We start from the raw sequence: 15,849 nt of genomic DNA, 5'->3' as shown, positions 1-15,849 counted from the left end.
AAGCAGTGCTATGCAGCTGCAACTGTTTTTCTTCTTGTACAGGCCAAAACAATTTTTCCCCCATTACCAAATCATAAATCTGCTCATCAGCTATATCTTGGTGCTAATATTAGCAACGTGTTATGTCATCAAAGTTTTGAATAAGAGGCTTTCAACATAGTGTTGCTATTCTATTACTTATTTTCTACTATAAATGACACATTTTCCCCCCCAACACATGCCCATTAAGAAAAGGGCCTGAAATAAATATTATATTACCAAAATTCCTCCCTTTTCAATACCAACTTATGGGTTTTCTGCCATCTTTAAGGTAGTAATGACATGCATCCTGACGTGGAATTATCTGCTAGAATTTAGTGTTTTGCTTTCTAAAGTTTAAAATTATTGTGTGCAAAATATTTCTCACATCTAAAGAAATGGGGGGACAGCTGATCTTTTTAAAATTTAAATTTAGAGGTGCACGCCTATAATGGGTTCAAAATCCTAATAAATTGTTATTCCAATAAATAATTACAACGTTAAATACTGAGATTTATAATTCTCCTGGTTACATTAATAATTATCAGGGCTGTTATACATACTAAAGACTTCGACAGGCTGTTTCTTCCTCTGCTCCATGCTGCATTTTTCTGTGAATCAGAGTATCCTTCATCAGCACCGCTCTTTCTCTATCCTGTCCAGGCATTTCTCTCCCTAGGAGGCAGAGAGCATCTGCCACGTGACTCATCGTGCACCAATGGCGTCTGAGCAATCTAACTTTTGTGATAAGGGAATCAGTGAAGAGCGAGCGGACTGAAGGAGTTTGACTCAGAGATCTTCATGGTCATCACCACACCGGGTTTTCAGCACAGACGCGCTGCTGCCTCTTAAAGCAGCGTTTCCACAGACAAAGACCATCCGGATTCGTGACTTTTTACGTTTATTTATTCTCCTCAGCAGCCCATGCAAGGCTGCAGCGACAGCTCCATCCAGGTTTGAATTATTAGACAATCATCAGTGACTGGCTGCGGATCAGATGTTGGGAGATAAGGCTCACGGTAAGTCTGTCTATGTTAACATCTCCAGGAAGAAATGATATTTAATTATGCTGTAAAAATATCGATCCAATGGCTTAAATCTGCATATAACAATAATATGGATTCATAACCTGTTGCTTGATCATGAACGTTACTACTGCGTCTACTGAAGAGGAAATATAACATTATTTTGCGCAATTAAAACATGACGATTAGGCCCTTTATCTGAAGCAGTGCTTTATTTCAGAATAAGCTGGCGTTTTTAAGAATTTAAATGTATTATATATTACATAGGAGATTGGCTGAATTTCAGATCATATTCAGGCCATAACAAACGAACAGTTTGCTATGTGGGCTGAATTATTTAATAAGCAGATAATGAATTTGTAGTTTCATTTTAACCCACAATAGAAAAGTGTTAGAAAAGAATAAATACCAGAATAAAACGATATTGTTAACTTCTATTTAACAGGCCTATCTTTATTTCTTTTTACCCAAAGACTGTATTTAACATTTCACAATCTAGGCTACATAAAAGTATTTTTACAAACGTGAAATATAACAATGATAAAAATCTGATTATATAAAAATGTCCATTAGATTAGAAACATGAAAAGAAGCACTAAAAGACGACAAATTAAATAAAATTGATACCTCTATTTGATTAAATAATATTAGCCTATGTATTCACTTTATCACACCTATTCAACACGGAGCAATATACATAAAAAATAAATTAACTGAACGTCAGGTGGTTCACTCGTACATTTTTGCAGGTTTTTAAAACCTTTTAGTTCCTTTTATTCCATTCTCTGCCAAGACCAGGGACGTGAAAGTGACTCAAACCGGTTTTGCTCCTACAGACTAATACTTCCAGATCTTTCTTTTTCTTCCAATGACGATGTTAGCTAGAACCCACACACCTGTGTTGCTGATTAAGCGCGGCATTTCTCTCATCTTTTTAACGAGCCGCGTGCGTGGACACTTCAAAGGGCGGCGGCGCGTGAGTCCTCTGTGGGCCGAATATCTGCCGCTTTAAACCCCCGTCCTCTCCCAGCTAGCTTCCGCGTGTTTCAGCTCATTTCTCTTCACTTTGGTTCAGCTCTCTTTAATGTGTCGAGCTGCAGTGAAATAGTCTTTCTCAGCATAACGTCAGCTTTTTTTTTCTTTCTTTTTTTATGTGCCTTTATTTTTAGTTGGCCTTCACTGGCGAACATAAAATATTTTCACCCCTTACCTGATAAAAAACCTTCATCTTTGATGGATCCATTCTGAGGACACCGTGCAGAGCTGCTGGATGAGAAATGTTTGAATCAGTGCTGATGTGGTGCAGCCTAGAGAAATGCAAATTAACATAAAGAAATAACTTTAGGTGATAGATTGTTTTGCAGATCCACAGGCGAAATAAAACAGCATTTATTTGGGTTCGTGCGACGGATAAAAATCCGAGTGAAAATTGAGCGGTTATAAAATATTTGTTCCGCACCTTCTTTACCAGACATGAAATAGGAAACTCTACATTTCTGACTCCAATTTCTAGAGCAGAGCATTGCGGCCTTTTGTTTCCGATTTTATCCTTTCACTGAGTCCACAAATCCTTTCCTTTCCTCTGTTCTCTTATCATGAGAGAACAGCATTTAATGTCAGACATTTTTTACCCTGTGCAGCACCCACCCTGTTTATCTACATCTAGATTTAGGTTGGCTATTTCAGCGATTTTGCGCAATAATTTGACTCATTCGATGTGGCCCCAACGGAAGTTGAATATTATAGACCTTTGCGGAGATGTCCGATCAATCTGAGAGACCCTAACTGTTGCATGATCAGGATAGGCTCGTGCGTTCCAGACACATTATTTCAGTAAGGCCTTATTTATAAAGCATGATGGAAAAATGTTAAAATATGTACATAGATGAATAATATAAATGAATTGTGTGCAGGGGAATTTCAAACGGCATTTTTGCGAAAACAGTACAAAAAAATTACATTTTTGCTTCCGTATTTATTTTTTAGATGTATCAAATCATTAGTGAAATGAACTCTGCAGCTCTAAAGCTGTTGTTTCAAATAAAGACTCTGCTCAGACGATTTTTGCAAGCCAAACCGAAGCACTTAAAAAATGCTAAGGAAGAAAATTCCGTCAGACATTTAAGCTTTAAGCATGCTCTGTTAATGGCATCTCGGTGCAGAATGTATTTTATCATACGTAGAAATATGACATCAGGTTGATAGATGGCTGTGCACGAGGAGGTTTCAGTGTGTCATTTCTACTGTTTTGCTGTTTGTGTGCGCGTGTGTATGCAGCAGGTGTGACTCTGAAGGTGATGGAGTACACGTACGACGAAGATCTGGAAGAGCTGTGTCCTGTCTGTGGAGACAAAGTGTCCGGATATCACTACGGTCTGCTCACCTGCGAGAGCTGCAAGGTAACGCACGGCGCGCGTACACGCTCACCGAGCCTTTAATGAACGGAGAGAATTAAGTTTGCATTGTCTAAAGCAATCGAAATGAATACGGCTTTCAAATAAAACAAATTATGACAGGTTTGAAATGTATAAACTGTTAAATGATTTTCTATTAGTATAAGATAAAAAAAAAAAATGTTCTTGTCCAACACTCGCCCCAATATTCTGTTTTTAGATAATCACTCAGAGTAAAACACGCAAAAGAAATGTGCCTTATTTCTACTAGAAGTAGTATAAGCCTTATTAATATCCAAATTATCCTATTATTATGGCCTTTCCTCCTGCACATCTTATGATACGTCTCAACCACTTGTATTATATTATACCGTATTACAGTTAAATATTTATGTTCACTGAATGGACCTATTTTACATTTTTAATGTTTCCATTTCCGTATCCGTCTTAAACATTATGCTACTTAGCCATTAGGTGTGCTACTTTCATACCTGCATTTACATGGCAAAAATGAATAAACATAGAACTCTTCATATTATCTATAAGGACTACAATACATTTTTTATAGTTGGTACATCTCTGATGATATCTACCGGTGATAAGCACGTGTCGTCGTTAATTATGCCTGCTAGTTTAAAGTGTAATTCCTAGTTGTGCACCAATGTTTTTTTTTTTTTTTTTTTTTTTTTTTTGCTATGTGCTAGTGTTTAATGTCTAACTGTTGAATGTAACAAATATCATGTAAGCTGCTGCTAAAATCAAGTTCCCCCTCGAAGGATTAATAAAGCTCCTTTCTAATTTTTTTTTTTTACCTGCGACATTTTATTTTGAAAGGCGTGGTTTGCGTGTGAATGTACTTTCCGCAGCACGTTGTCTTTTCCCGCTCTTGTCTGACGTGAGCTCTTTTTTTGTAGGGCTTCTTCAAGAGGACTGTTCAGAACAACAAGAGGTACACATGTGCGGAGAACCAGGAGTGTAAAATCGACAAAACCCAGAGGAAGAGATGTCCTTTCTGCCGCTTCCAGAAGTGTCTCAGCGTGGGGATGAGGCTAGAAGGTACCGTTCACTCTGTAGCCTACTAGCTACACCTTTTTTTAAAGATTGCAACTGCTGGACCTACGGCTACTGCAAAATAAATAAATAAAGAATAAACAAATAAATATTAATAAATAAATAATGATAATAAAAGCAATAATTTGATGTGATAGGATAGGTAAACAGCACATCTATGGGCCTTTAGCAGTCGTTAGGGGAGACCAGGGCCGGCTGTAACACAGTTCCTGTTTCACCTCATAACTCAGAAATCATGTGACACACATTACTCATCTTTTCACCCAAGAAGCACTTAAAAATGAAATTATAAACAATGTAATTTCTACCTACAGTATATTTAACTTACAAGAGCAAGACTACTGGAATCAGTTCAATTAAACAAATTAATGTGTTTCAGTAGTCCTCACCGAGGGGTCAAGTTTCACAGCACTGTTGTAACATTGGAGACCTTTCTAAAACACTGCTTTCTAAATTAAAACACACCTTAAATAAATCTAATTTCTTTCATTGTATCCAATAATTTGACCTATTATATTTCTATTTGTTTTAAATTCCATTTGATTGATTCGAAGTATTTATGAGTAAACCAACCATTAAACCATTTCCCTCATTAAAATCATTTAAATGTTATCATCATCTAAGAGATCCTAGACTATAATGCTCTCTTCTGGTGGCAATTGTGGATTAAAAAATGTGTATCTGTTATTTGGTCCCTTCTGTGGTACTGTAGAAACATGCAAGATGCAAAAATTCAAGATTTGGGAGTCCATGAAAAGGGGCCCTCCCTATGAACAAAAGGCCTTTTCTAAGTAAAAAAAAAAAAATAAGAAAAATGTATATGTTCAGGTGATTTAGATCAGTCTGCTTCTAAATATCATGTTTTATTTCTACCAAGTTTGTTTGGCTAAATATACACATTGAAATTTCAGACTGAGTCAAAGTGAGTAAAATGTTTTTTAATGCACTGATCAGCTGAGGAATACACATTTAAACAGAAAACCACAATGGGATCATGTGGAGAGGATAATCTTTATTTTTCCTTTGAGTGAGAAGATTGGGGGCGGAGCCAGCGTGTTAAATATCAGGGGATTACCCAACCACAGGACGGTCTAGGGGGCTGCTGCCCCAGAAATGTTTTGCTTAAAATTTCCGATTTAAAATGTCAACAAAATCTACTTTTAATTCTGGCAAAAATGATTTAGTTAAACCTAAAAAAATGCTTCAGTGCTTGCATAATTTTTTTCTTGATCTAACTGCACTAAAAAGTCAATGTTAATCACAATAATTCACTTTGTTGAAGTTCAGTAATTTTCAATTCTGCCTCCTAAACATGTCTGAATTGTATTTTTCATGTTATATTGAATGAGTAGTGAAGGGATTTAGTGCAAACGTTTACATTTGGAACAGGACTGAACGATTTGGGAAAATAATCTAATTGCGTTTTTTTTTCTCCAATGTTGCCACTGTGATTTGATATGCGATTATTTCTGAAGTTCCTTACCTTATGTTACGTCCAATAAACCCACGCAATAAATCATTCTGTACTATAACCAACACAAGATTAGATTACATAAGGGCTAAACAACTTTATTAAAAATAGATATTGTACTGAATTTGACTCGTATTGAAAATCAGATGTGAATTCTTGTATTGAAGGGAGTGGTAATTTTATATCATTTTCATATTCAATAAGAAAAATGTAGAAAAAAAGAAGAAAATAGGATTTTTTTTAGACTTCTAAAAACATGTAACTTGAATGATTGCATGATATGTAATACATAATGTCTCTGTTGCAAAAAAAGTTTGGAACTGGTATTTTGGCACAAATTTCAGGTTAAAGAAATATTGCACCATCTGCAATTTGAAAATTGCAGCACACCATATTGCGATTTAATCTAATTTATGATTAATTGCCTAGCCCTAATTTGGAACACTGCAGTTTCAAACACAGAACATAAGCAACAAATGGGGTTATAAATTGATTTCTTCACAAAATGCTGAAAAGTGTATTTTTAGAACAATGTCACAGTTACCCTCTCAGGCAGCCATTCAAGAATTGTGTAATCTACCTGGCAACAGCTATTAGCATATTTTGCTTATGCTAATGTGGAATTAACAGTGTGGAGACATTAACATTTTTTTGGTTAAAATAACAATCTCCTAGACTCTAGACCACTGTGTAGAAATAGTGAGTATTCCTTCAAATGCTTCAAATCTCAAAATTATTTTTTATTAAACTTTTGCCATTTTGAAGTGATCACTCTGAGTTTTAGCAGGCAGAGAGGGAACCCTACTGAGCATGTGCAGACTAAGTGTGATCACGGTTGCTTGTTTGTTATAGGAGGAATGGAGGCTGTGTTTGAAACCGCATATTCATATGAAATGTGACAGTGCATCAAGTATTTTGCACATTTTGAAGTGATAGTTTACAATTTTGTTCAAATTTGTTTTTGTGAGGATTCCCCACATGTTTATCAGATTGTCCAGAAATGTTTATGAGACAGGAGCAACCAGGTTTTACTAAAACTGACCCAAAAAGCTTTGCCACTCTCAAACTTCAGAACTCACCAGAGAGTACAGGCAGCAAAAAATTCAAGTAACCTTGCTGTTATACATTTCAGGTGTTTTTAAACAGTTCCTAAATGTAATTATAGTGCGGCTGTATTAATGTTTAAGGCCTGTCAAGATTAGTCTTAACTCATTAAGTGCCAGCCCTTTTATAAAATGGAAAGTGGCTTGTGCCAGCGATTTTGGCCATTTTGAGTCATCTTTCAAGACCCACAGAGTATTTTGTACTACGACTCTGAAAACACCAAATAGCTCAAATGAAAGAAGAAACTTTATTTCATAGTGGAAAAAAACGTTTGTTTGCACCTCGTTCTGTTCTTGATTTATCTGAAGTTGAATAGAGGCTAGTTTCACCAAAAAGACCACTTTTTTCTAGAAAGCTGAGAAAAATGCATTTTTTTTGAAAGAGAGTCCGTCAAGCAAAACAGTGATTTGAATGCTATAATTTTGCCTTCAATGACATAAAAGACATCTGAAAATTGTATTACAAATGTTATTTTATGGTAAAATAAATATTCTGAAAAAACACTTTGACGTATTTATATGTCAATGGCACTCAAGTGTTGGCTTTTAAATGACGCATATAAACGTCAGTGGCACTCAATGAGTTAATAGCCAATAATTAAGGTTGAGAACTAGTGCACTGATTTTTAGATTGTGATTAATCTAATGCTTTTTTGGTCTCTTTCAATGACCTTTGGCTAATCTAGACAGCATCTCCCTGCAAAACATGCCTGTGAAGATTTCTGTTGAAAAAACACTCCTGTATTGGATTTTTGCATGTCTTAAACCCCCTCTGTTTCATGTTACTGAGCTGGCTGACTCCGCCCCTATCAGGAAATGGATGTAGCTTAATGGATGTGGCTCTCCTGATCATCCTCACAGCTGGCAGCTGATTGGAGGATCAGGAGAGGAGGGCAAAACTTTCCTCCAAGTAGGAAGGGCCAATCAACTAATTTTGGGGCTAACTTCCTGCATGACGTTATGAGGGGAAAATCTGAGAACGACTCTTTTCAGCACACATTTTCTGAAAGGTGGGAAAAGAAAGGGAGGGAGGGAATAGATTTTTCTGATTCTTGGGGGGATTGTGGACAGGCCTGGGGCATGTTTTTGCTAGAAAAGCCTGAAGAAGGATATTTTGATTGATATATGAGACCTTTAAAAACTCACAGACAGATAATTGGACAAGTAATTTACATCTTGTCATAAAAAAAAATCCTTTTAAATCCATAACAAGTTACTTTTGTTGTGTTTAGGCCCGCCCCTCCCTATACACAGACCATGCACAGCGCGTAGGGCCTGGTCGTATACAGGGACCTCGCTTTGAGTGTTTATTTTTTTTTTCCTCCCTCTCTGCACATTAGGCCTGTGTATTAATGATAAATAGGATTAGAGTAATGTATTTAAAGCCTTGGACAAACATAAATTTTAACTGGGCATCACCCATCAGTAAATCAAGCTGCAAGATTTCTCATTTTGGAGATTGGTGCCATACATAGTCAATAAGTGTGCAGTGTCTGCTTGCCTTGCTTCTCTCCTGAGGCAAATAAACTCTTTTATCAAGTTACTCCTGTAAGTCATGCTCTATTTTGCACTCAAAACCAATTGCGAATGCAAAATAGTGGAGTTTTAAAATGTGGTAAAAAGATTAATTGCGATTACTTATAGAAATTCTGAGATCAGTTGTGGTTAAAACATCTAATTGTTTGACAGCAGTTGTATAAAACCAATCCACTGTAGGTTAAGATATGCTTGGTGATTCTACATGTTGAAAGAAAAAACAAAAACAGCATCAGCTATTTTAGCTTTCCATTAATGACTGAGAAAACAAATGGCCAATCATTGTTTAGGATCTTCAGGTGGCCAGTCACAGTCAAAGGGGACCTGGTTGGCCCTGGCCACCACTGGATCTGTCCCTGGTCACGATCGAAATGACGCTTTATGCAGCAAAGAGGAAACACTGATGTCTAAACTAAACAACAACAAACTGCTCAAAGCTGCAAACGTTGCAGGAATGTTGATGCTGGAAGATAATCTGTGTGATATATTTTGCAAATTGGACCTTGAGAGCAACAAAGCGTGATTCATGCTGCTATTCGCTGCGGTAATCTTGTTGTCTTTATTCAGAAGTGCCTTATATTCAAGATTTTCTTTTGCCTTTTTGTTAATATTGTTTATTACGTCTGTTGCCATCTGAAAAAAGCAGTTTAACAATCTTTCCTATCAGATAGTCAGAATTACCACAGCAGCACTGCTCTAAGATGTAATGTCGAGCACAAGCTATGCATCATAATGGAGGCCATATTTAAAATTACCTCTAGAATTTGCCACAGTTTGGACACTCTTGATATACATACATCTGGGCTTGTGGCTCTCATATTGTATCCAACACATGGGGTGAGCTTGATTCCCAGACAGCGGTGCAGGAAAGCACCTGCTTCCGTAGCAGAAAAAAAAGGACACATTCTTGACTAACTGATAAAACCCCGGAGACTCCCCTGTTTTAAATCAAAAGCTCTATTTAGGCTACAAGAAGGAGGAGTGCTACACAGACTCTGGGGAATCTTCTCAGCCCTAAAAGGGAAGCCAGAATGACCAGTATGTCTGTTGTTTACTCTCCTGGAAAGCTGGGGATAGTGGTGGAAAAGGATTGTGAGTTAGTTTGCATTCATAGATATTTAGGCTACATGCAGATGCTGGTTTAAGGCTTCTGGGATGAATCTTTGAGGGGTGCCGCTGCTCAAAATGACTGTAAATCTATGACGGTGGGAGGTCAATCAAGAATCGAAATTCTCATTATTCCCTGAAATATGAACTGATGTTCAAGCCGCTGGTTTTACCAGAGACATCAGGCTTGCATTTATCATCCAGTATATTTAATAAAAAAGAGGTTTTCATACCAAAAGGCTTTATCTGACTGTCACACAGTTACCAAGATTCTCCTTAGAATAAAAGCCGACATTTCTGAGATATAGACCATTGTATTAGGTCGTTTCAGAAGTATGGAAGCTTTTTGCTTTCTCTAGAGAATTTTTTTTTCCCACAATTTCCTGAATTAACAAGATACTAGCCATGAAAATACAAGAAAACTTTAAGAAAAAGGTCTGTCTCTCTATGTCAAACAGATCAATATTTCACAACTCACGTAAAGTTTCACTCGTAGGTTGTCTTTTAGCATTTCAGACTTTTCAGAGCACCATACAGATGTATACGATCCTTGATACAAGGTGTATCACATCAGTTGACCCTGAAGAATCACTACAACATCCATATTTTCTCAAGTGAATTCAATATACTTCTTTACATTTAAGATAGCCTAGCAATAATAAACCTTCAGTGAAATATAAATGTTTATTCTAAGACTACTGATCTCCGCTGAAAACCAAAATGATGTAAGATAAATAATTCCACTCTGAAAACCTGCATTTCATTTAAACTAAGTATTGTAGACCTTCCTTAGGTCAGGTTAAATCACCCCTAAATTTGATCTCAGCCCACCTAAAATAGGCGAACTGTTACATGGGCCAATCAGCCTACACCTCCAGATTTTTGGAACTAAAATGAAACTTTTTGAATTTGATATTCTAAGTCAAATATTTCTACTCATGCAACTGCAGACCCCCAAAGGCTTCTCTGTCTTTAGGACTGGTTAAATCTCAAAGTAGACCAGCAAAACAGACCTGTAAGCTACAGGAACCACAGAATGACTGAAGTATTCATTGTGTTTTAGCACGCTAGAGTGTGTGAAATGTGATTTATAGGCTGAGTTATACTTTGCACTGGCAAAATATGTTAGCATTCACTTAATTAGCCCTTTGCCTTGCTTAGCTAATGCTATTTATGACTTTTTACAGCATAGCATACTGATTTAATCTTACTATTATAATTGCTGGTGTTTCTGTCTGTCTGTGTTGACTTGCATCCCACACCATTGCTCCACTTGTCCCTGATACATCTCAGAGGACTTCTTGGGTGTACCGGTTCAACACTGATGCCCTTGAAAAATCATAAATATGGACACATTTTCTATAAATTCCAAAATGCTGTGCTGAGTCATCATTCAGGGACTTCCTTGAAAACTGTAAATAAGTCAAAAAGCACAGCTTTAATTGTGTTGTAGGCCTATTAATGCACATATGCAGTTATTTGGAGAAAAATACCCCTTTCCATACAAATATGCCTTATTGCACTAAGCATCTAATGATGAGGATAGTAATAGCACGGCATAATGGAGTAAAGATTAGCACACTGTCTGTAAGATCTGATCATCAGATCTGAAAGCGTGCTGAAAATTTTATGACGCGCAGATTTTCCAGGAAACTTGTCACCTCTGTGTGACTAAAATGAATGATGTGCAAATTAACGTTGTAAATATTACTTTGACATTTCTATTTCTAAGCCATAACCAGGAGTTAAACAGTCTGAGACCCCTGGCTGCTTTTTTATTCATGTGTGATGCACGTCAAGGACAAGGTTGTTTTCTAACAGATTTCTTCATTCAGAGAGGAAACTTCATCAGGGTGGAGCTTAAGTAAACATATCAATATTGCCTTTAATTAAATGCACTATTTCTCGAATATTTAACATGGATTGTCATGTTGCAGGTGGGTTTGGACACACCTGCTGTAGGTGCAGGTGGGAGTGGACGGCACGAGCAGGATTAAGAAAGAGACCCGCGCATGGCTCTAGTCTTGATAAAAAGAGCTCAGAGCAGGGTAGATCACTCTGCACAACCCGCAGAGATTAACAATGAAAAGGGTAAGCTGTTATAAGTGAGACAGGCTAATTCAGCTGCAATCTACATTACTTTACAAAATTACTATATTGAATGGGGAAAATGCTCTTATAGGCCTTAATAACTTTAGACTAGAAAAAAGAACATTAATTATATTATATTATATTATATTATATTATATTATATTATATTATAACATATCATATCATATTATATTATATTATATTATATTATGTTATATTATACTATGTTATATGATTGGTTGATGCTGGAAACTCCGCTGTGCTGGTGCTTTTAGATTTGACTGCTGCGTTTGACACGGTTGACCACCAGATTCTTTTATCACATATTGAATCATGTGCTGATGTTAAAGGTGCTGTCCTGAAATGGTTACAATCTTACTTATTAGAAAAGACTTTCTCCGTCAATCTTGTTCAGTTTTTTTATGCGCTGATCCCTTTATGTTATGGGGTTCTGCAAGGCTCCGTTTTAGGCCCCCCATTCTTTTCTTTGTATATTCTCCCTTTGGGGTCTATTTTTAAGAAACACAATGTATCATTTCATTTTTTGATGACGACCTGCAAATTTATCTTCCCATGACACCTAAAAGAATTTACAGTCTTACAAAACTGTTTAAAAGATGTAAATTTATGGATGTAGTTAAACTTCTTACATTTAAATGAAAAGAAATCCGAAATAATAGCTTTTGGAGAATCTGAACTCCTGAAAGCTGTTGACAGTGTTCTCGGTCCATTTGCCTCCTACTGTCACACTTTTGTTCGAAACCTTGGTGTCATCTTTGACAGGTGCTTCAGATTTGACTATCAGATCAGTTCAGTGGTTAAGACCAGCTTCTTTCAGCTCAGACTGTTGGGGAAGGTGAAGCCCTACCTTCCTCCAAATGACTTTGAGAGGGTAAGCCACATGTTTATCACCTCTCATTTAGACTATTGTAATACTTTGTATGTTGGTCTGGACTAGGGCAGTTAATCCCAAATTAGATAAAATCGCAATATGGCCTGCTGCAATTTCCAAATCGCACACATTGCAATATTTCTTTAACTTGAAATGTGTCAAAATATCAGTTTAATAAATAATATTTTTGCAGCAGTAGATATTTTACGTGTTTAAGTGTCAAATTTTGTATAATGGTTTACAAAAATCCTCCTTTTCTTGTTTTATGTATGTTTTCCTTAATCAAAATGAGGGACATAAAAATGATAATGCGCTTCTATAAAGCAAATGTCATCAAATTTGCAATATGACCAAAAATAAATATCTAAAATTCATTAAGCTTAGTGTTAGTTCACAAAAGTCATACCCAAGTTGTGGTCAGCTGATAGCCAGCTTCACCTCCTCCACCCCAGCCTCCTCCTTTATAGCATAAACCTTGTTGCACCATCATATTTAGATTCATGCTACTATGGATTAATTGCTTCTGAATAATTCCATTGTTTTCAATACACATGGTCATAAATGTGTGTATCTACATGGGGGTTTCTAGCCATGTGCTCCCTGCATAGTCAAAGCAGCTGCTTGACTAACCCAGGAAGCATCTTTTGAGCAGAGACCTTCTCTGCCAAGTACAACTGTAGTAGATCCATTTCCAATAAAATGGTTAAATATATGATGAGTTTCATGGCAGAATGTAGGCTTTAATATGGAATGATTTGTTGCTTGAATTTGTTGAAAAATACATAAGATGAGGGACCTAAGAATAATCCCACATTGAATCGCAATTGCAATATTAGGGATAAAAATCACAATTGGATTATTTTTGCAAATCGTTCAGCCCTAGTCTGGACCAGTCGTCTCAGCGTTGCTTGCAGTTAGTCCAAAATGCAGCTGCACGGCTTCTGACTGAGAAGACACGCCGAGACCGCATCACACCGATGCTGGCTTCTCTTCACTGGCTTCCCGTCAGTTTCAGGATAGAGTTTAAAATGTTGTTATCTGTCTTTAAAGCATTACATGGATTGGCACCTTCTTTTTAGAGTTGTTGCACCAACATGCTCCAGTCAGAGCACTGAGGTCAACACACCAGATGCTTCCTGTTCCTAGATGCAGTCTTAAAACCAGAGGTGACAGGGCGTTTGCTGTGGCTGCTCCTAGACTGTGGGACAGTTTACCTCTTAACATTAGAACTGCTCAGTCTATAGATAATTTTAAATCTTTGCTGAAAACTCACTGGCTTCTAATACAAGTTGAGCTTGACATTTTGAAGTGCATTCTCTTTGATATTGCCGGATCGTTACGTTTTTGTGAGTCATTTGTTGTGCTTTTTATGTTTTGTCAAAGCCTGTAAAGCACTTTGGTCAACTAAGGTTGTTTTTTAAATGTGCAATATAAATAAACTTTGACTTGACTTGATCATATCATATTATATTATTAATATTATTCTCAAAATATCTTATTGTGTGAATCCCATGTAGCTATATGTTAATATTTTAATAAAAATCTCCTGTTGGAAGATATTTCTTGTTTGTTAAATTAGTTGTTTAGCAGGAGGTCCACAGGACATAACCTCTTATGGAGCTGAGCCCCCCCCCCCCCAAAGTTCTGATTTCTGATCCTAAAATCACATCTGCCCTGGGTAATAAATGCATGTCTGACATTAATGACAAAACATCCAGCTTGAAATATCAATGTGCATTTCATTGATCAGTAGATGTTAAATTGTGGCTCGACCTTCTCCCATCATAGACTTCGCCTTCCCCTCTACAATGGCTCCCATGTAAAAAAAATCGCTTCAGTGAACAGTAGAAGCCCAGGGCAGCATTTGCATGTTAATTCTGTGTTGCCAACTCTCATGTGGGAGTGTTGCAAAGATGCAAAGAGGATCTTTATAGTGCCAGAGAGTTCAGTAGAGTTGTGTTTGTAAATCTGTTTTCCCCCTCTTCTCTTGTGCGACAGCGGTGCGAGCAGACCGCATGCGTGGGGGGAGGAATAAATTTGGCCCCATGTACAAGAGAGACAGGGCCTTGAAGCAGCAGAAGAAGGCTTTGATACGATCCAACGGCTTTAAGCTGGAGACCACCGCTCCTCCACCGACCTCTCCTCTGCAGACCGACTACAGCTTCACCGGCACTCTGCACAGCCTGCCCACCATCTCCAAAAGCCTGCTCCCTTCCACCCCAAGCTCCATCACAGCCCCCACAGACTACGAGGCCAACCTCTATGGACCCCCCTCCCTGGGCATGACCATGCAGTCCCAGTTGTCCATCACCACTCAGTACCAGTACACAGCCTTCCCCGGCAGGGCCATCAAAGCCGAGTGTCCCGACTACACCAGCTCCCCCGAGTCTCTGACAGGATACACCTACCCAGAAATGTACCCCTCCGCCTCGCCACAGCCCCCCAGCCTGCCGCCGCTGGTGCTGGAGCTGCTGCGCTGCGATCCGGATGAGCTGGTGGTGCAGAATAAGATCGTGGCTCACCTGCAGCAGGAGCAGGGGGGCCGGAGCCGCTTGGACAAGCCCAGCACGACCTTCAGCCTCATGTGTCGCATGGCGGACCAGACCCTCTTCTCCATAGTGGAGTGGGCTCGGAGCTGCATCTTCTTCAAGGAGCTCAGGGTGAGTTCTTTATTGGTGTTCTTCACATGCACATTGATTCTGCCTGGTAGGAAAAATGTAAAATCTAAAATGGATCTGCTTTTGTACGGTGGCCCTTAAGGTCAACAGCAAAAAAATTTCATTTAATGCAAAAATATTTCTTGAATTACACGGCCTTTCTGAAACACAAAAAATCATTTTGATTATTAAAAACATTCTACAAAACAGAGAAACCCAGGTGGAGTCCACACTGGTTGCAGGTTTGAATCCTGGGCCTGGTGCTGTTTGATGCATGTCTTCCTCCCCTCTTTATCCTCCATTTTTATTTTCTCTTCAGCTTCAGGACTGTCAACATTAATGCATTGATCACAGTGAGATTAAGCTCCATAATTAGAGCGTCAGTGTTTTCTGCACACTTTGGTAAATCCATGCCAGCGTTTCCCTGCAGCCGCAGCGATGTAAAATAAAACCATGACTGCTTCCGAATGTCTCAGCCTATTTCA

General features: G+C 38.0%; 1 protein-coding gene across 3 annotated transcripts in view; it reads left to right on the top strand.

Annotated features, from left to right (window-relative positions):
* The first annotated feature begins 806 nt into the window (after window positions 1-806).
* LOC121510214 (nuclear receptor subfamily 5 group A member 2-like) overlaps window positions 807-15,849 on the top strand; it is a 49,563-nt gene continuing 34,520 nt past the window's right edge. The window contains exons 1-4 of one of the 3 annotated variants that reach the window (XM_041788171.1): window positions 807-1,037; window positions 3,324-3,442; window positions 4,351-4,492; window positions 14,706-15,367. In XM_041788171.1, coding sequence (XP_041644105.1) covers window positions 1,016-1,037; window positions 3,324-3,442; window positions 4,351-4,492; window positions 14,706-15,367 — 945 coding nt within the window. In that variant the 5' untranslated portion in view covers window positions 807-1,015. Of the gene's footprint in view, window positions 1,038-3,320; window positions 3,443-4,350; window positions 4,493-14,705; window positions 15,368-15,849 lie in introns of all 3 variants that reach the window. The other 2 variants (XM_041788170.1, XM_041788172.1) reach the window with 2 other exon arrangements.

Source organism: Cheilinus undulatus, linkage group 5 (genome assembly GCF_018320785.1).
Source record: "Cheilinus undulatus linkage group 5, ASM1832078v1, whole genome shotgun sequence".
NCBI lineage: Eukaryota > Metazoa > Chordata > Actinopteri > Labriformes > Labridae > Cheilinus > Cheilinus undulatus.
The sequence above is the reverse complement of the archived record's forward strand: the minus strand, read 5'-3'. Positions and strand labels throughout refer to the sequence as shown.